We start from the raw sequence: 22,443 nt of genomic DNA, 5'->3' as shown, positions 1-22,443 counted from the left end.
TTTTACTTTGAATTTTACAATTCTCTTAGGAAAACCGTAGTTTTTACTTTAAATTGTACAATTAAATTTTACGATTTTTGCTACCGTAAACTTCTACTGCATTTTTTATGCTAAATTTCTGGCAACCACAGATTACAGTTTTTTTACTGTACACTTAACATTTCTGCTGTATGTTTTATGCTAAATTTCTGGCAACCACAGCTTAGTTTTTTTACCCTAAGTTTTACAATTACTGCTATAGTAAACTTTATAAAATTTCTACTGTATTTTTTATGGTAAATTTCAGGCAACCATAGCTTGCAGTTTAACCATAAATTTTTTGATTATTGCTACCGTAAACCTGATAACATTTCTACAGTATTTTTTATGGTAAATTTCTGGCAATCACAGTTTACAGTTTAACCGTACACTTTCCGATTGTTGCTACGTAAACTTAATAACATTTCTGCTGTATTTTTTATAATAAATTTCTGGCAACCACAGTTTAGTTTTTACCATAAATTTTACGATTATGGCTACTGTAAATTTGATAACATTTCTACTGTATTTCTTTATGGTAAATTTCTGTCAGCCATAGCTTGCAGTTTAACCATAATTTTTTTCGATTATTTCTGCTGTAAACCTGGTATCATGTCTACGGTATTTTTATGGTAAATTTCTAGCAACCACAGCTTACAGTTTTTATCCATAATTTTTTTTATTATTATTATTATTTCTCCCGTAAACTTGAAAACATTTTTTACTGTAGTGTCATGTTAAATTTCTGGCAACCCCAGCTGGCAGTTTTTTACCGCAAATTTCATGGGATTTTTTTTACAGTGTTTTAATAAGAAAGTATCAAATATAATTACAGCAATAACATGCAATTATCAATCATAATCACTATAGCAAACATCTAATACAACAATATTTAATAATATTGGCTAAAAAACTAAATGCTTATAAAAAAAAACTAAATGAAGTTGCCAAATTAAGTTTAAAATAATTACATGCAATAACATATTAATCAGAAACAATTATAAGGAACATAGTATGCTAAACTAAAAATGTAGTAAGTAATATTTTACACGATTTAATTAGCAAGCTGGAATATTATGGAATAATATGATTAAAGTGAAGTAAAATTACACTGCAATCTAAAACAGTATAATTAGTAATGAAAATTATAATATTATTATACTATTTAATTAAAATAGTATACTTAAAGCAATAATATGAAATATATTTACAAATTAATATGATTAATTTACAATAAAATTAAAGCTAATCATTTAGCAAATTTATGAAATTGCTAAGGGCCATTCTTTAAATCTTTGAAAATGCATTTATCACAAAAATAACAAAAACAAACAGCATAATAGCTTTTTACAATTATTTAATTATTATTTAACCCCAAATACTGCTGCTGCTGTTGTTTAAAAATTAAAATGATTATAGTTTAATAAAAGAAGAAACAAGAAAACCAGTTTCTACTGTTCATGAGATGATGAGTCTAATAAATAAAAGATGCAGAAGAAAAAGTAGAAGTAGAAAAAAATAAGCAGCAGAATAAACAGGAGAAAATAAAAAAGCAGAAGGTGGCCATTTGGATTTCATGTTGACTTTAAGTTGTGGAATGATGTGACAAAGACATTAAAAAGGACGGGTGAGATTTTGAGACCTCACTTTCCTGTTGTGTTCACTCACACATGCTTCTCCTTCACAGCAAAATCATCAGTGTTATGGACAAACATGAACACATCGTCTATGAATTACCATGATGCAGCTCTGTAAAGGAGCTGTGAGCTTTGCACACATATAATGCTGACGGCTTTACAACCGGCTAAGAGCAAATGACAATCATGCTGTTATTTCAAAATCACACCGATAATCAGCAGAGCAGTTTCCCCCAAAATACACTAATGATCTGTGTCATCGCATCAGGTCTGCTCTAATGTACCAATTAAAAATGCATTTCACACTATGCTCGTCCTCTTTAGAAAGTCTAAACTGGCACAAAACAAAGAAGTTCTTTGATCAGTAGAGGAACCAAACGGTGGGCCTGACTAGTGCTGATGCTGCAGAGGGCTGGGCGATATATTAAACATTTACCATTGAGTCAATTTTGTGTTGCTGATATAGAATAGCAATAGCATTTGAAGCTCAATAATGAAAGAAAAATGTTGATAGTGTGGGCATGTTTGATTCATTCAACTGATTAAGTTTTATTAAACCGTTTACAGAAATCCTCTGTACAAAAAAATCCATGAATTTACACTTAATAATAACATATACAATGCATGTTTATTAAAATGGTTTCAGATGATGGTAAAATTATTAGCCCTTCTGTGAAATTCATATTCGTTTTCAGATGTTTCTCATGTGATGTTTAATGGAGAGAGGACATTTTCATAGTATTTCCTATTGTATATATGTTTTCTTCTGGAGAAAGTCTTACTTGTCCAGAATAAAAATAGGTTTTAATTTTATTTTTAAAACAAGGTCAATATTAATATTATTTGGCCCTTTAAGATATTAATTATATATCTGCTAGAAATGTGTTTATCAGAGGCAGTGATGCAGTGATCTGCTGGGGGAAATCCACTAAGCCTGAAAGCCTGAACACACACGGGCAGGGCAGGGCAGGGGAGAGGAGTTCACTTTGATACTCCCTAGGTCCAGTAGGTTGCCAAAGTAACGCCGCTGGCCATGTAGTTATGAAAACACAGCTGGCCGGCGGCAAACAGGACGGGGTTTACGTTACCTTCAGGGGCACAGCAGGGGCAGAGGTACAGGGCTCTTCGGCGAGGGGTCCCGACATAGGGCTCAACTTCCACAACACAGGAAAGAAATGAGAGAAAGAAGTGGAGGAAAACAGAAAGGTGAAAGGCAGAGGAGAAAAAGAAAGAGATGTGGAAGAGAAAAAATAGTGAGGAGGGAAATCAAAAACGGGAGGACTTCTGGGGAGAAACTGAAAGCAGCAGTGTGATACGAGATAGTGTGAGGAAATGACACGGGACTAAAGCGCAAACATGAATGAGTTGAGGAAGTGAGGTGAAATATCACAGTGCTCTTTGAACTTTTTCTTCTATGCACTACTGAGGGCAAATAATAAGTGGCAACTCAAGAGCAAACCTAATGTCTGTACAGGCTACATCAAAGGCGTACAGTATGCAACTGTAGGTCTCCTGTCTAATCAGGACATTTTCTGTAGATTTTTTTGAATCACTATATTGGTTTTGGGATGTTCCCATTCTGTCTGGCTGCACAATAGATTTCCCAATCATCTCGACTATGTGTGATGTGGAAATCAGCAATCTGCATGGCGGCTGTCAATCTAACCACAAATGGAAAAGGAGATCTAGACAAAAATGAGCGTCAGAAGAATAACTGGCACCGAAGTAAAGGGTTTTGCCAATGATGCATGGGGGAACCAATTAAAAGGCAGATGCTTGTGTCGGTCTTTGTGCTCTGCAGAGCTCGGATGACAGAGCAGCCTTACCAAAGCTGAACCAACTGACAACAATGTCCTAGTTCATAACATGAACTATCGCAGAGGAGTCAAACAGTACAATCCTTGACAGCTCAACAGCGACCTTTTTACTCTCGGAAGTGGCTGAAACTAATCAGTAGCGAAGTCAATCTAGGTGAGAATAATTAAACAATATTTTGTATGAGTGTGTTTTCATGCTAGTAAATTTACTGTCACAGATACTGTAGTGTTGCTAAAACAGCAAAAATAAATAAATAAATATTTGGGGGTGGCCAAATGGTCTTCTGCAGAGTTTAGCTTCAACTCCCTTTAAGAGACTTTCAGGATGTGTCTAGTATAAGGAGCTTGTTTAGGTAGTTCAGGTATGTTGGAGCTAAACTCAGTACAGGACAGAGTTGGGGCAACCCTGGTGTAAACAATTTATCCAAAACTGTTGATTTGATTATAAAAAAAAATAAATAAATAAAAAGCAAGTGATTCTTTTAGCAAGTGTATGTTCTGTCTTTTCTTATTAGCAACAATAATGCCAACTGGCAAGTTGGATTTGAATGAAACACACTATTTAGTAAAGTTTTTGTTGTACATTAAGACAAGCCTAAACTCTGCAACTCTGAGTCCTTATTCTTAAAGTTAAACAGCATAATTGAATGTTAAAGTGATTCTTTTTACATTTAACACAATCAATGAAACACTGGCCGGCAGCTAGCTCTCTGCAAATCTCACATGGTCGCCTACTGAAGACAAGCAGAGCTGCGCCCGGTCAGTACCTGGATGGGAGATCAGATGGGAAAGCTTGGTTGCAGCCGGACCAGCAGGGGTCAGCACTCAATCTGTAGTCTGTGTGGGTCCTAACACTCCAGTATATTGATAGGGACTCTATACTGCTCAGTGAGCGTCGTCTTTCAAATGAGAGGTTAAACCGAGGTCCTGACTCTCTGTGGTTGTTAAAAATCCCAGGATGTCCTTCGAAAAATAGTAGGGGTTTAAACTCGGCATCCTGGCCTCCTAACCATAAACCCCATTTTATAATTGGCTTCATCACATCCAATCAGCTGGCGTGCGGTCTGGCATAATATGGCTGCCGTTGCATCATCAAGGTGGATGCTGCACACTGGTGATGGATGAGGAGATTTCCCGAAAAATGTGCAATGCGATTTGAGTGTCCAGAACAGCGTTACATAAATTGTAAAGAACTATTATTAGTTATTATTATTAACTATTATTCGAGTATTCTTACTGTTATACTTTAAGCCACAGCATCTCAAGGTGCATACTATCCATGCTAAGTAATATGCAAGCCTTTAAGAAAGTGTCATAGAATAGGGTATTGAAAAGTGTATGCCAAATTTCACCAGAAAATCTACTTCTTTCTACTAGATTTGTAAAGTGTTGATCCACGCATACACAGTTAACATTACCCAAAACCTATTATGATATGGAGGATGGTTTGGTTTAAAGCCATAAACTGAATAGACACTGTTTAACTATAACTAGGGTGTATTTTTTATATATGTGCACTGCAAATGACGTTGTTTTTAGTCCAAATATCTAAAAATTCTTAAACCAATTAGCATTTGAAAACACAAGACAAAAATCAAGTCTTGTTTTAAGAAATAATATACCAAAATAAAGTTAGTTTTTCCTTAAAACAAGCAAAGTAATCTCACAATGTGGTAAGCAAAATAATGTTGTTTTTATCATTTGAAGATTATTTTGCTTGTTTTTTGTAAGGAAAAACTAATTTCTTGAAACAATACAATATGTTTTGTGTGTCAAAAAAATGCTTGAATTAAGAATGTATAGATATTTGGACTAAAAACAAGTCAAACAATCTAAGCAAGAAAAGTATTTTCTTACAGTGTGACTTTAATTAATGTGGTTGTACAAATGAAGCTCATGTTTTTCTGTAAGTGGATAAAGGGTTCTGTCTGAGTGACTAATCAACATTTAACATAAATTATATTTAATTTAGTCCATGTTATATTGCATCTGGAAAAAACAAATTGACCATTAACCTTTAAATGCAGCATTATGCAAAAATATGAGCAGATGTCTACACATTAAAGACCCATGACAGGCATATCAGCGCTACTCCTTTTCTCTCCAATATGGTAGGAAATGAAACTGAATTAAACTAAATGGTGGATGGTAACAGTGACAAGATGATTGGCAGGCCAGTTTATGATGAAAGGATGCACATAATTACGCGTCAAAGTGTCCATTAAAGAACACATTTTATGCCGTAGTGTGTCCCAAAGCTTGTTAACGGTTTCACTACACACCCAAATGTGTATCTTTAAAGAAAAAGTACATACTAAGCACCGAATACAGCATTTAAACAGTTATTAAAGTAAGTGAATTGAGACAGATGTGATCTGGCTTTGTTTGGAACTAATTTCATTGGTGAAACAGATCAAATTAGACAACAAGACTCTATATTGACTTGTTTGTTGCACTGATGTATAAAATCAACATTGCATTTGCAATCCCACTCAGATGCTAGTATTTGTGCTTCACTTAGTGAATGCTTCTGTATGCTTAAGACATGTTTTTGTTTGCTTTTTGCAAGGTGAGTGTTATGCTCAATGGCAGCTTGCACATTACAAAAACAACAGTTACGATATTATAGTAGACGGCAAACATTGCACATTCCTACTAATTAGCACTAATGCTATTACTAATTAGCACTCATATAAAGGCTTACCTCAGCTGCATTTTCTACATGACTGTCCCTTATTCTGACCTCATTAACACTTGTGTAAAAGCAAAATGACACTAAAAAGGGCTTTATATTTTAACAGCATGCAAGAAAACACTCCTCTTAAAGGCATAGTTCACCCAAAAAATTATATTTACGCACTGTAAATGTACTTAATGAGCCTCAATTGGTTATGAACCTTGAGTGCCTTTCTTCTGTTAAACACTAAAAAATATATTTTAAAGAATTCTGAAAACCACTGACATCCATAGTAGGAAAAAACAATACTATGGAAGTCAATGGTTACAGATCAGACTTTATTAAAAATATCCTCTCTAGTGTTTAACAGATGTGTTCAAGCAAAAGGACACTAAAAAGAGCTTTAGGGCACACTCACACTATGCTATCCAAACTGTGCCCAGGCGTGTTTCCCGATTCGTTTGAGAAGTGTGAGTGTTCTGAATCGGGCTCAGGCATGGTTTAGTTGGCCGTCCCTGGTCCGGTTGGAAGAGGTATGCCAGAGGCCGGTTCACTTGTGTCGCCGTACACTTGTGGTGTGAGTGCAAAGCGTGCCTGAGCCCGAAACTAAAGACGAGATGTCACTTTTAGGAGACTGTTTCATATGGATTTTTTAATCATTCTTAATTTTTAATTAATGCAAACTGTCGTAGTTTTTTAAAAACGCAAACCCCTTGCTGCACGACAGCTACACCTACAGGAAACCTCCTAATACCTGCAGCACGAGGATATTTATGATACTTTGAGCGTCAAAAGTGGTGGATCTATTCGGCAAAGTGTTGACTGCATGTCACTGTATCCCATACAAATAAAAATAATACAAAACGATAGAACTAAAGCAATCTGCACTGTGCTGAGCGAGAGCAATTCTCTTCCTGTTAAACTGAACAGCATGCAATGTGAGTGCAGGCCGCTGGGGAGAGGGGGCAATCACGATTTGGCACGTTTCAAGGCAAATGTACCTTATGTGAGTATGCCCTTATATTATATACATAAAAAAAAAAAAACTTTCAATCTAACATGCGTGAAACACTCCTTTTAAAGGTATAGTTCACCTAAAAATAAATATTTTCGCACACTAAATATACTTACTGACCCTCAATTGATTATAAACCTTTATGAGTTTCGTTAATCTGTTAAATACTAAAGTACTAAAGTAAATACTAAAGTATATATTTTAAAAAATGCTGTAAAACATTAACTTCCATATTAGGAAAAAAACAAATATGGAAGTCAATGGTTACAGATTTCAGGCTTTATTTAAAATATATTTTCTTGTGTTTAACAGAAGTGTTAAAATCAAAAGTAAAATAAAAAGGGCTTTATTTAAAAAAAAGTTTCAATCTAACATGCATGAAACACTCCTCTTAAAGGGATAGTTCACCTAAAAATGAATATTTTCGCACTGTAAATGTACTTAGTGACCCTCAATTGTTTTTTAAACCTTTATGAGTTTCTTTCTTCTGTTAAAACACTAAAATAGATATTTTGATAAATGCTGAAGACCATTGACTTCTATAGTAGGAAAAAACAAATACTATGGAAGTCAAAAGTTACAGATTTCAGGCTTTATTTAAAAAATCTTCTTGTTTCATTATAATTTTTTTCAACTTATTTTTTATTGATTTTAATTATATTACAAAACCCAGCAAACAATACAGAATATTAACTTTATATTTTAGTATATATTAAGTTAATTAAATATAGTATTAAATATAATATAATATTTCAAAATGTACTTTAAGAGAAACAACAATTAAATAAATTATAAAATATATATATACACATTTGAAATTGACCAATGTGCGTGTGCTTATATAATAATAATAATAATAATAATAATAATAATAATAATAATAATAAAACATTACATTGAATTTTAAATTAAAGTCATATTTCCAAACACATCCAATTTATATCTAATCTTCCTCTGTGTTTAATAGAATTCAGAAGCTCAAATAGGTTTTGACACTTTTAGGTGAACTATCCCTTTAAGCCTCAAATCGCTGGCACAAACTCTGCAGTTATGGGAAGAATCTGAAGCCAATTATCCACGAAAAACAGCAACAAGCTTGCATTCTAATGCAGACATGCATGGAAAGACCCACATTAAACAGGCCATAAACAAACTGATGCAAAGTTACACTGAAAACAACAACAGCTTTCTAAAGTTTTACTCTTTTTTTTTTTTTTTTTTTTTTTTAATTGGAAAGAAAAATGAGAACAACTGTATTGTTTTGGATGTGAAGACCAAGTTCGGCAGCCAAATAATGGCTTCAGAACACTGACAGTAATTACGCAAAGTGTTTTAAGCTTGGATTACAGGAAATCTACCAACTGTTCACAGGTCTGTCACCAAATAGATTGTGATGGGGGGGAAAAAGTGCACAGATCGCATGTAAGTCACTTAATCTCTGTGCAATTGTTTATGAAACGAAAGAAATTGTAGCAACATAGCAGTTACTGGGCTGCAGTGCTACAAAGACCCATAGAAATCTTACAAAATGAAGTTTGTGTCGTATCTGAAATTTGTTTTAATAAAAATATATGTTGTACTTACCTTTGTTTGCATATGTAAATACCCATAAACATAAAATACCCACCAGAATATTTATTACAAATATTTTCTAGTAAGTTGCATTGAAAAAGTTTCAAAGGATGGATTAAACAATGCCTCAACGTCCTTTAAAAAACAATGGATAATTTATGCATTGTCACAAACAGAGCTCCACGCGATCTCCTGTCTGCGTAGGGGGTTTTTTGGCATGGCTTGCCGGTAACTTCACAGTATGATCAATGAAAACACCACAAGACAAACACACTCATTCAAACAAGCAAAAACTCCACAGTGTGAGATGTAAGGTTTGGGAAAAAGGTGAAGACGAACCACACATGAAGGCATCAGTCACAATTATGAATGATGCAGAACACTGGGGTCTCTCAGGGTATTGGGCCCCTATGCAACTGAGCAGGTATGGAAGGAAGGTATGAAAGCTGTTGGCGAGGTAAGCAGTAAGGCACTGGCTCTATAAAAGGCTAAAGGGGAGGGGCTTAATCAATACTACAAGCTATTGCAATCTATGTGTTTGATTAAAGGGTCCGTTCACCCAAAATAGTCTTATCCTTGTTTCATATTTTTATGGGTTTCTTTCTACAGTTAAACACAAAAGAAGATATTTAGAAAAATGCTGAAAATATGTACTCCCATAGAATTCAGTGCTTCACACAGATTTGAAATATACTTGCTGTGGTAGCCGGACTAAAACACAACTTTTACTCACAGCACATGGTTAACTAGATGTGACAAAAAATATTTTTAACAATATTTTTATTTATTTATTTATTATTTTTTTATTATACATAGTTTATTATTAATCAGTTGAAGTTTTTTTTAAGACTATTGAAATAAAAAAAGAAATCCTCAATTTAGAATAAAAGCAGGTTTAAATATTTTTAAAAACTATTTTAAGGTCAATATTATTAGCCCCCTTAAGCTATATATTCTTTGATTGTTTGCAGAAGAAACATTATGTTTAGGAATGTGTTGAAAAAAAATCTTTCCCTTAAACAGTAATTGGGGGAAAAGGGGCCGCTAATAATTCTGACTTCAACTGTACATATACAGTTGTTTTCCTCCTTATAAATAAGGAAAGGGAAATAAATACAATAGAATACAAATATGAAACAAACTGTGCTTTAAGCATCTTCACTTTATGGAAAAAATAATAATTCTAGCTGCAAAAGTCTTTCAGTCAAGAGCAGTGTTTGATGTTTGATTAATGATAAAATGATCAAAACAGCCGGCAGCAGGAATATTGCACGCTGTCACTTTAAGAGCAGTACGATATAAAAATGTGTGGCATCCAACCCCACCCCTAATCCCAACCGCCATTGGTGGATGAGCAAATCGTACTAAACTTTACGAATAAGATCTTACGAATATGAATTAGCCACTAAATAAAAAAAGTTATGAATTGTGTTGTGTTGTCCTCAGGCTCCAGCTTTATGTTTTGTATTGATCATATTTAAACAAAGAAAACAATATGAATTTGTTGTTTTTAAGTTATATATACCATGATTTTACCCATCCTTCCCACTTAGGAAAAGATTTCCCTCCATGTGGCCGCTGAGTTAAAATGAATTTGACACTTCTGCACTAGTTAATTGATCATGGATACTTTGCTATTAGACAGATACAAAAAAGTGTAAAAGGATGACAATATTAAAAAAATAAATGTCATCAAATGTATTTAGGCGGCCAACCAAAGTAGTGTCTATGTGGGAAGCACTGGTATTTGTTTTTGGTCACAGGTTTTCATCTTTCTCCAAAATATGTCCTTTAGTGTTCAAAGAATAAAGAAAAAAGTGAGAAACTTTTAATTTTTGGGTGAACTGCCCCATCTTGGATTTTGGAAGCCCATAAATTAATGGAAGGATTAATAGTTTGCGCCCTAAGATTATAAGTGATTATAATTGCAGGGCATTTTGCAAGCAAGCAATTTGGCAAAAAATAAAAAATAAAAATGTGTTCATTTTAGATATAAATAACTGTCATGATTTATGACACTAAACATAATAAAAATAAATAAATAAACAAATAAATAAATAAATATAAACTACACTAATATGTTAAAAGATTAACAATCAAATAATTAGCAATTAATAAAAATAAATCTAAATTAACAGCAAATTCAATTAAATACTACATACGTTGCAAGTACAAACATTTAACAATGCAAATAAACTGCACTGATATAATATTAGATAATACTACATGAGCAAATGTGAGAATATTTAGGCAGAGGGGGTCAATATAAGGGAGACAGGCTTCAGTAAGTACAGGGGGGGAAAGTGAGGGCGTTAGATGTTAGTCCATTTCAAGCAACAGATTTGAAATACATACCGCCCAGATGCAAATCCAGGATCTCACTGTAATTAGACTCTCCCCAATAGTCTACAATAAGGATATATTAGAAACATGTTACTGCACACACAGGCACAGCCAGTAGCTTCAGGTCATGCATATGTTGCACACAAACGCACACTCTCACACAGCAAGGTACGCCAAATGCACACTCATTACAACTTGTTATTGGCGTTTAAACACATGTAGTTAATCGTATTTACACTGCATGTCCCGTAATGGTGGATGGGCACATAGATTTGTAGCACTGGGGAAACTCAAATTAAAAAGCTTGTTCTTTTAATTCCAGTCAGTCATCTATGTCTGCTATTCAATGCATATGGGTTGTTTTAATAATTTATGCTATGGGTAATCTGTAGAGCTTGCAAATATACTATGCTAAACAAACAACAAACCATGAATAGAAAGTGATTTAAAAAAAAAAGGGTGCCTAGAATACTGTCATTTATATTGGACCACATCCAGTTGGTGGCACACAAATCTATGTTTGGTGTGAACAAACTGACGGGTCATGCAGTTGACGCACACATGAGGAGACACCAGGAGAGACGATGCTCGGGATGAAGATGGTAAGGTACGCGGAGACGACTACAACACCTAAGTTTTCACCTGAGCGTCTCTTACGCTGTTTTGGACTAACGCTAGAACCTTTATACAACCCTTAGAGAGAGTAAAGGATAAAAGAGATTAAGAAACACTACATATAAAAGATTGGGATGGAGGGGAGAGGGGAAGTTGAGAGAAGAAGCATTAAGTGCAAACGTATCAATTGCGTTCTATTGGCTTTAGCCTGTTTGGAAATCACACATAGCTGAATCCTTTTGTCAATATTTACCATTCACATTTTGCAACAGGACACTTTTTCCTGCAATTGTATATTACAAAAGGTTCTAGTAATTATCTTAGTTGTTATTGTAGAAAACACAGGTTTTGATAGCAAATGGGCTATATGCACAGCTAGTGTTTTTAAGACAATGGTAATCTTCGGTTGCAAGTTTAATGTTACTATTTTTAATTTGATACGGTTCCTTTAAAAATATTAATGTTGTAATGTAATTAAAATTAGGCCAGTATAAGATTCTAACAGTATGAAAATCTTGGGTAAAGATATCACAATATTGTGATTACTGCAGTAAAATATGGTGTTTTTGAATGTCTGGGTAAAAAACTACAACTTTTTTTTCCCATTGAACATATATATATATATTACATTTAAAATATTTTAAAACAAATGTCAGACTAAATGATTTAAATAAGACATTGACTGTGTCGCCTGTGTGACAGCACCTTGCTGCAATTTTAGTTTCCCTAAACGGGATAATAAATTTGAGTCTGAGACTTCTTCTGTCTTAATTAGTTTCAAAAACACTGACTTCTTTTCAACTTGAAAAGGCATCTTTGGATATCCTGCTTTTCTATGGATATAAATTAAGTCACTGCACTGTTCAGGTCTATAGCAACCTAAAAAAATACAAAATAAATACAAATACCTTAAAATTTTGGACGGTTTTAAAACCTTGACTTTTCAAAAGAGCGGTTTAAAACTTAAAACCGGTTATCGTCCCATGCCTAATTACAATACATCCAGTTTAATAAACTTAAGCAGTAATTTACTGTTAAAGCTTTATATGAGGTGAAAGACCATGTAAACACTAGTGCCGTCATTAGCAGCAGTCTAGCACAGTAACTACATTGAAAATATTAAGGTTAAAAAAATGTAAAAAATCATTTTTCAAAGACATACAGTAGCGGGGAAAAGGGAATTTAATGCAGTTCCTCTTATCCAGTCTGATACTCACTTTATATCATATTTCAATCAGGCAGTGAAGATGGCTTTTTTTGTAAAGGAAAGACAGTTCACCTGAAGCACTTGGGCTGACTGACTGAAAATTAAAAGCCAGTGTGTATATATCAATATAAGCAATAGAAGCAATATGAGCACAGTAAACCCAGTAAATGAGGAGAACTCAAACCAACTGAGTACTGTAAAAATAAGTTAAAGCAACTCAAACCATTTGAGGAAACTGATTGCTACAAATCATTTGAGTAAAAAAACTAATCTATATGAGTACTGCGAACTTACTCCATTTAAGCTGAATTAATGATATGTTTAATTTAAGAGTTCAAAACTCTTTTCAAATGAGTAGAATTAACTTCCGGTAAATTTCGAGTACAATTATTTTATTTAATAAAGTTGACTGTTGGGTTTTACAGTGCATATACTGTTTTTATTAAATTAGCCTAAAACTAGTAAACAACACCCATTCATGTTTTAGGACAATGTTTGAAAAGCCTTTTTAATTCACTTTAAATGTTGACTACTGTACATGTCATAATATAAGTGTGTTTTACATTAAACCAGGCAACCAAGAAACAGAAAAGTGCCCACATCTAGGATTCTCAAAGGCAGGTTGAACCTGATGAAGGCTATGTAGGTCGAAATGTTGTTACTTTAAAAACATTTTGAAAGCTTAAGTGGCAGTGTGCCAATTTTTAAAAAATCTTTTTACTTTAAATCATTCATAGCAATTGGCTATCAAAACCTGTGTTGCTACAATAACAGCTAAGATCCTTACTAAATAGTTAGAATTATTATTTTTTTTACATCTACAATATTTAAAAAAAATAAGATTCATTATTTTAACTCGTATACACATACATTGATATCATTGCTCATTCCTTTCTCCAAAAATTCAGAACTGCTAGGACAGATTTCCATTAGCCTGGTAGGAGCAATACTTTAGCATTAATAGATTTAAATAATATTTATTTATATTATATAAATGTGTCAAAGACAAAAAGGCCTATAATTGCAGCTAGAGGGTTAAAAAATAGCAGTCTTGCTGTTTAAATAATTCAAAGTTGTGCATGACTAGAACAAAATGTATCATATTCACTCCAAAAAAATCTATGACTTTTAAGGTTCAAAGAAAGATCTTGAGGGGGAGAGAGTTTGAAATTTCATAATGAGATACAAGGTTTGTATATAAAAACTACTGACCCAAGTTAACAAAACAGCAAAAGACAAAGTATGCCTTATGCATAAACAATAAAGCATAAAGAAAGTCTGTAATGCAGTTTAGTAATATAAACAACAGCAAGCAGAGCTTGGACCTCAAAATCAAAATAGATAAAGAAAAGCCTGAGATAGTCTGAAAGTCTGCTCTTAGGTTTTAACCCTTCTGAGGAAACATTTGTAAAAGTAGTAAGCCTTAAAGACAGAGATACCTGCTTCGCCTCGCAGTGCCTTTTCCACCGCGACGCCTCTCTCCTCTAACTGCCTCTGTTTCTCTTCCACCTGCTCCAGCTGCCTCTGAATCATCTGAGGAATCAGAAAGTAGCGTCTGGTTGATTTCACACTCTATTATGCTGCGTGATGATGGCTGAAATTCAACTTTCTGACAACCTCATGCAGAAAAAAAAAAAAAAAAATCAGTCATTAGTAGGCTTTCACCTGAGCTCTGTGAAGTCTCTTGAGCTCCTCCTGCTTGGCCTGCCTCCGTGCAGCTTTCTGTACTCTTCTTGTCAGCTTGGCGTTCAGTTCCTCCTCCGTGTATGTCTTCTGCAAAAGGAAATTAAAAGTCAGATCCAGTATTCCTGTAGCGTATGTTCAAGTCAGTTATAAACGGATCTTTGCCTGCAGTCTTACGGGTGTCTACAGCAGGGGTCTGAGTAATATGTCTACAGCAAAGTCTAAAACACGACCTACCAGCAAAGCTGAGCTACTGCTACAACAGCCTGAAGTACATCTGAATTAAATAACACTAGATGCTATATTGGAAGTATAAGTTCATGTCATAAGCAGGGCCAGACAGAATCAGTGGATATTTTACTATTTCTGTGCAAGTCTGTACAAAATCTTTAGATTTATGCTGAATGACTTTGAGTGTAACTAATTTAACGCATAAAAAATGTTTTTGAACATTTTATCTTTGGTTTACAATGCAAATCAAATCAGAACCACTTGTTTGTTAAACAAAGCAAGTCTTCCATGTAATATATCTACTAGAAGACAGAACATGTTACTTTGCAAACTGTAAAGTATTGTACATAAATCATCTAAACATTTGCATATATTTGCATATTATTCAATAATATTTAATAATATCAGTTAATATAGAAAAAACCTGATTAAATATATATCTACACACATTTACATAAGAAAAACATTAGATTGAATAATGGGCTCATAAGTCAATGAAAATCTGTGGATTTTTGCAGATGCAGATTTCGTGTTGGTCTAGTCAGAAGTGATTTTTATCACAGTAATGATTCTGCATATGTACTTTAATACTGGATATATCACACAATATAGATATACACAATATACTTTCTTCCTTAAGAAATTCAGTAAAATAAATGTAGTCAAACGCTTTATCTCAAACAACTTTAAATCATGTGTAAACAAACTGTACATTTGCAGACTAGGCAATAGATAGATGGTATGACTGATAAATTGAGCAACAGACAAAGAAATAGAGTGACAAATAGTTACAAGAACAGACATAGTAACAGATAGAGAGGTGAAGTGATAGAGCGAGAGAGAGAGAGAGAGAGAGAGAAAGAGAGAAAAATCGAGCAACTGAGCCATGGATAGTATGACGGACCAAAAGATTTTGTGAAAGAGAAAAGAAGAGCTAATGAAATAGAGTAACATAGACAGGAGCAATATAACAATAATTGGACAGATGGATGGAGAGACAGAAGAATGGAGCAACAGATAGACGGTTGCATGGAGCAACAGATAGGGGGAGGGATAGATGGAGCAACAGATAGACGAATGGATGGAGCAACAGGTGGATGGACGGAGCAACAGGTGGATGGACGGATAGATGAAGCAAGAGTTTGATGGACTGATAGATGGAGCAACAAGTGGAGGGACTGATGGATGGAGCAACAGGTGGATAGATGAATAGATGGAGCCCCAGTCTAATGGAACAACTGATGGAGCAATAGACGGATGGATGGAGAGACCAATGAATGGATTAAACAACAGATGTATGTATGGATGGATGGATGGATGGGTGGATGGATGGATGGACAGACGGATGGAGAAACAGAAGGATGGATAAATGGTTGAAATCATGGATGAACAGAGAAAAGGATGGATAGATGGATGGAGCAACAGATGGACAGAGCAACAGATGGATGGATGGATGGATGGATGGATGGATGGAGCAACGAATGGATAGAACAAAAGACAGGATGAACGGTGGATAGAACAAAAGAGAGTTATGGGTTAATAGAACATAAGACTGAATGATGGATGAATTGATGGATGGATGGATGGATGGATGGATGGATGGATGGATGGATGGATCAAAAAATGATGAATAAGAGGATGGATGGAAGAAAAGACAGAATGATGGATGAATCGATGGATGGATAGATGGATGGATGGATCAAACAATGATGAATAAGAGGATAGATGGATGGAAGAAAAGACAGAATGATGGATGGATGGATGGATGGATGGATAGAACAAAAGATGAATGGGTGGATGGATGGATGGATAGAAGAAAAGACAGAATGATGAATGAATGGATGGAACAAAAGACAGAATGGATAGATGGAGCTAAGTGCAAAAAACGAGTAACAAAAGATACAATGATAGACAGAACAATAGATACACATAATGATAGAAAAATAGATAAAATGACACATAAAATGGTGGATAAAATGACAGACAGACAGACAGACAGACAGACAGAGACAGACAGACAGACAGATTGGATGGATGGATGGATGGATGGATGGATGGATGGATGGATGGATGGATGGATGGATGGATGGATGGATGGATGGATGGATGGATGGATGGATGGATGGATGGATGGATGGATGGATGGATGGATGGATGGATGGATGGATGGATGGATGGATGGATGGATGGATGGATGGATGGATGGATGGATGGATGGATGGATGGATGGATAGATAGATAGATAGATAGATAGATAGATAGATAGATAGATAGATAGATAGATAGATAGATAGATAGATAGATAGATAGATAGATAGATAGATAGATAGATAGATAGATAGAATGTCATTTGCCATTGTTGTCTTTGTATAACTCATCAGTATTTTGCATTCAGTTAACAAATACGGTGCAAGACAGACAAAGACGTTAAATCTGAAGAATAAAGAATACAACGTTAAATCTGGAGAGTCTAGTAAAAGCTATGAAATCAGAAAAACAGGTCACATGTAAACCAGTGAGCTACACAGTGTAGAAAATAATATGCAGGTCAACAGCCAGAAAGCCTTTTGAGTTTATCATGTGATGCAGTTACATCCTCCAGCAGAAAGGGGGTGCTTCAGCCTTCACCATGCTGCAGATAATGGTTAGTAATAAAAATAAAGAATAAAAAACATTTGGAACAACAATAACAGACAGGGGGTTAGCCACGACGTGTGGTATGACATGCGGAAAACGGGTAGACCAGTGGGAATGAATGAACACACTACCTTTGTGGCATATGATCTCTTGAACGCCAATGCATGAGGTACATAAACAGACTTAAAAAGAAATAAATTGACAAAAGGAAAAACAAACAAAACAATAACAATGCGATTAGATGGGTTAATGTACAATTAAGTCAAATCAGGATTCTACGACAAATACAAACACAAGATTAAACATTTAAGGATGCTGGGGGATGAGTAAACAAGTACAAATTAATGTGACTGTGTTTTGGTGCAGCACAATAAATATCAGGGTCCAAAATTAACAATCGCCAACCAGCATTTGGGAACACACTCATTTACAATATTCAACACATTTCCAGGATATCTAGTCTTAATTGTTTGGCTCAAACTTTTCACTTGCATCTAGCAGGTGTGGCAATAGTTCATTTTGGACCAAGTTTTCTCTAAAAGACTTTAGAGGGTGAGAATGTAATCTAAAACACATGAATGCATCAGTTACTAAACCACAACTAAGATAAAAAATGGTGTAAATTAATTTAACAACATACAACAAACCAAACACAAACTACCTGTGTCACAACCTCTGCACTCAGAAGGCCTCGATATACTCAAAGCAAACTTTTTTCTTAGTTTGGAGGTGAACAGAAGTTTGAAATACCTCAGCAGTGATTTACTGTTTGCAAATGTGCTTATGCCGCCTTTGATGCTAGAAGCTATAGAGCATTATTTTAGATGAATATGTAAATGTGCGCTGTGAATCTTGCCAAATATCAAAATGTTCATATCTCGTTTTCCCATTACGAACGTATGCAAGGAGTTTTGCCATTTTTGACTCGTCAATTTAAAGAGTGATTTTATTACCACAAAGTCACACACAAAGCTGATCCCTATCGTATTTTGACATTGTTGTTATGCAACGTTTGACACATTATTTGATAATAGTATCTATATAGTTAGTTGTTTTGATTTATCCTCTCCAAAAAAATCCTTGAAAATCTCAGTTGGGCATGGCAAAATCAAATTTTCTGCAAGTATATGCCCTTTCGTTGCTTTGATTTTTCAGCAACTGTGTACAATATTTTTTAAAGTTTCTTGTCAGTAACTTTGACGTCTCTAATCTAAATTAGGGTGTGTCGATTATTTTGCCTTGTGCTCCAAATATACTCTGGGCTTGTATGGGAGATGAGTTGTCTGCAAATGTCTTATTAATTTGGACGGCCTCATGCATTCATTATCAACAACTGCTTCTAGAAAAATGAACAAAACCATAGTTCAGGTAACTATTTTGGTATTTCCTGCATTTCATGTTACCAGTATGCGCTGCGACCTGAAATGTTTGGAGCTTCCTCACCTGGGTCCAGTATGATTGGGTTATCTATTAGCTGCTGAAGGCGAATCAGTGATACTGTCTTTTTTGTGAAGGACTAATTAAAACTGTCCATTTTTTGGTCAGCCAGGGAATAAAATTAACTAGGGTAACCATCCCAAACGTCTAAGGATTATTCTAAAAATATAATAAAAATATGACGCGACCCCCCACAGAGCTCACTGAGGCCCCCTTGTGGGCTAGAAACCCCGTTGGGAACTGCTGGACTAATAAATACGCATCGGACTCAGTGTGCAAGGTTTGTTTACGTTACACATTTTTGCATATGAATACGAACAAACGCATATGAAAATATCAGAATTCAGTGAGGAAAGACCTTGATTTTGACCTGATTTGTTCGACAATTATATCACACTAGTTTGTTCCTCGGCTTTGCATTAAGTATATCAGCCCCTTAAAAGTGCCTAATTTAACCACATTCTATTAAATTCTATGTCTTCTGAAGAACACTATAACCTTTCTTCTACACATCTAGGTCAACTCCCTGTTCACCTTCACAAACACACAGCAAGGCTGAAGATACTTGATTTCGTACAGGTTACAAATGAAACCCAATGCTGTTTGATATTTCTCAATATGTTTTACATTAATTGGCTTGTTGGCATAGAGTTGCATTCATGTTCTGTCTTAAACCAGTAGCTCCAAACTGCTGTGAAATATCATCACTGAAATACCTCTTCCTCTTTTCCTTTCTCCCGTTCCACATCTTTCATTTTCACCATCTTTTCTTTGACTCTTTTTTCATTCTCCCTTTCTCTTGACCTTTCCTTGCCCTTCTCAGTAACTCTTCCCCTTTCCTTTGCCCTATCCTTAGCCTTCTCTTTTGCTTTCTCCTCTTTAATGGCTTCTTTTTTCAAATCTGACACCAAGTCAAACAGGTCCACATGACGCTAAGAAGAGCAAAAGATTTCATTAAAGTTTAAGCTGCAGAGAGAAAAAAAAAACATTTGACTGAAATCAGAAAGAAGAAACTCTTTAAATATTATATACACTTACATCACCCTTGGACTTCTGAGAGGATCTTTCCAGAACATCGTCACAGGAGAGATCAGAGTCCTCAGAAAAGCTTAGATTTCTCCTCAGACGTAAATCTACAGCGGTAAATTAAACAGATCTTTGCGTAAGTGGAAAAAGACTGAGAAAAAATGCAAGTCAAACTAAATTTCAGCAAAATTCTGCAAGAACAAAACCCATGAGGGTCTGAAGTGAGCTGCTTTTTGAGGAAATTATCGTATACTGACAGCGAACTAAATTAAATGTACTGCACAAATTGATCTAAATCAGTCATTTAAGAGGTTTAATGATGCTTAGGATGGTGTCAGAGTAGGACTATATAAATTCTGTAAGACTGCTAGAAAAAAAGATGAGCCATTCAAATGAAAAACTTCCAGCTGACCTGAGGACCTGTCCAGGGGTGAATCTTTCTTCTTCCCCGAGTCTCCAGTTGTAGAGCTTGAGGGTGTACTTGGGCATGACTTGTCATCTTTCTTCTTTTTGTCCTTCTTGTAGCCGGAGAACACTGCTTTCCAAAGGGACTTGTGCTTGGGCGGCGTTTCTTCAGTGCTGGACAGTCTTTCATTTTTGGCTTTCTTTTCTTTTTTGTTTTTGCGTGGAGAAAACAGTGAGCTGCGTTTCTTGCTTTTGCCCCCTGTGGAGCTCTCTGAAGATGTGACAGAGCTGTCTAAGGCCTTACTAGATGGTGTAGAGAAGAAACGGTCTGGAAGTGTGTCTGCTTGCTTTTTGGACTCCAAGGCCTTCACTGCAGAGTCCTTCTGGGCTTTAGATTGCTTTTTGCTTTTTCCTTTTGTTTCAGGAATATCCCAGGCTACTTTTGCTACAGCCCCCTTGGCAACCTCAGAATCTTTCATCTTTGTAAGCTGCTTGGCCATTGCATCTTTAAGAGCTTGGCTCTTCACAGACTTTTCCCGTGCCCTCATTCGCTCCTCTGCGATCTCCTTGGCTTCAGGAGAAAAATGCTGGGAACCCTTTGCTGTTCGGGAAACTCCAGGGATATTGGGCTTGCCATTTTCCATAGCCAGTGCCAAGTGGAGAGGCGGCTTATCCCGGTTGACCTTGCTAGTCGGCGGTGTGTAAAACTTTTCAAGACCACTTGCATCTGGAGTGCGGTCATCGTATGTGTCTTCAACATCATCAGCAAATGGTATCTCGTCTACACACTCAACAAAAGACTTTCTCACTTCTTCTCGACGTGGTTTATTGGGCTCCTTAACCCTCATCACAACAGGTGGATTGGTTCTAGGGGTTGGCACTGGAGCTGTAACTGGTTTTTGTTTTGGTTGAGGGGGACTAACTGGAGTCCTGGGCTTAATGGGCATGGTCTCAGATTTGGGTTCTTCTGTGCCTTCAAGGAGGTTGTCCCAGGAAACCTGAGACTTCTTGTTTTGGAGACAAGCAGGTTCCTCCCTGGGTGGAGGAGGTGGTGGACTGGAAGGAGGGGTAAGCATTGTAGAATCAGAGTTGTTGTAGCTGTCGCTAGCAGCTGTCTGACTGGTGGTCACACTTCCGTTTAGACCCAACCCTGAACTGCTGCTTAAGTCCTTCTTTTCTGAACCATTACTTTTAGGTTCCACCGGAGATATAACCTGACCCTCCAAGGTAATATTGATCCTGCGTATGATAGAACGGCCCGTAAATGTAGGCTTCTGTTCCTCAGACAAGTCCTCTGGGGTATAAGACTTAGGAGATGATGATTCGGGTGTTGGAGTTTTCACAATGCTCTTCTCCACCGCAGTTTTGCTTCGTTCCAGGGGAGTGAGCCCTAAACTTTTTCTAATCTCTGCACTCTTCAACCAGAACTCCTCAATGAGGTCTGTTTTCTTAAGCTCAGGAGTTGAATCTTTCAAATGTTCATTAGTCCTATTCTCGGAAGCAGGTTTAGCTAAAGGAGTAGAAGTTACTGCTGGGACTGGTTGAGTCCTGACGGGGGAGCTTGTGGATAGGGGTGAAGGTGGCTCATTGCAGGGTTGCGATTGGGTACAAATCGGAGACAAAGGATTGCCTGTTGGAGAACAGGCACAAGGCTGTGGTTGGACTGGAGATTTGGGAGATGCTGTGCCTGGTTGTGGAACAGGCTGGGAACAGATGGGCGACAGCGCAATGATTTGAGCTACAGGAGAATGAGGGGTTTTAACATCAGGACTCTGAGGCGGGGGAATGTTCTGCTTGACTTTATCAGGCAGATAGGGCTCAGGGAAGAAACGTGCACCAGGAGATTTAACTAGTACTACAGGAGAAACTTCATGCACCTGTAGAGGGAAAGAGGAGAAGGCAGAGTTTTATAATATGGAGTGTTTTTTGTTGCCATTTTGAATAGAAAACAAATTGTGCCCACAATCCGGTATTACCTCCTCAATGGGTAAAGCAGGTTTTTGGATTGGAGACAGCACAACGTCCACAATCAACTCCCTTGGATTTGCAGACGTTTTCTCTGCTAGGAAAAAGAAAATTGGCTCAAATATTGATAGGCATCAAAAATTCCCTTGTGCTGAGAT

The 22,443-nt window shown here is 36.0% G+C and overlaps 1 protein-coding gene across 50 annotated transcripts in view; it reads right to left on the bottom strand.

Annotated features, from left to right (window-relative positions):
• mical3a (microtubule associated monooxygenase, calponin and LIM domain containing 3a) overlaps positions 1-22,443 on the bottom strand; it is a 153,664-nt gene that overhangs the window by 13,684 nt on the left and 117,537 nt on the right. For 14 of the 50 annotated variants that reach the window (XM_087291780.1, XM_087291788.1, XM_087291779.1 and 11 more), the window contains 10 exons: positions 22,297-22,382; positions 20,328-22,197; positions 19,928-20,022; positions 19,606-19,821; positions 17,584-17,634; positions 14,567-14,674; positions 14,341-14,434; positions 11,722-11,772; positions 11,092-11,142; positions 2,744-2,809 (listed from right to left, as the gene is read on the bottom strand). In XM_087291780.1, the coding sequence (XP_087147906.1) occupies positions 2,744-2,809; positions 11,092-11,142; positions 11,722-11,772; positions 14,341-14,434; positions 14,567-14,674; positions 17,584-17,634; positions 19,606-19,821; positions 19,928-20,022; positions 20,328-22,197; positions 22,297-22,382 (2,688 nt within the window). The remainder of the gene's footprint in view (positions 1-2,743; positions 2,810-11,091; positions 11,143-11,721; positions 11,773-14,340; positions 14,435-14,566; positions 14,675-17,583; positions 17,635-19,605; positions 19,822-19,927; positions 20,023-20,327; positions 22,198-22,296; positions 22,383-22,443) is intronic. The other 36 variants (XM_087291783.1, XM_087291786.1, XM_087291794.1 and 33 more) reach the window with 17 other exon arrangements.

The sequence above is a fragment of the Danio rerio genome, chromosome 18 (assembly GCF_052040795.2).
Source record: "Danio rerio strain M-AB ecotype USA chromosome 18, GRCz13ab, whole genome shotgun sequence".
In the NCBI taxonomy this organism is placed as follows: Eukaryota; Metazoa; Chordata; class Actinopteri; order Cypriniformes; family Danionidae; genus Danio; species Danio rerio.
The sequence above is the reverse complement of the archived record's forward strand: the minus strand, read 5'-3'. Positions and strand labels throughout refer to the sequence as shown.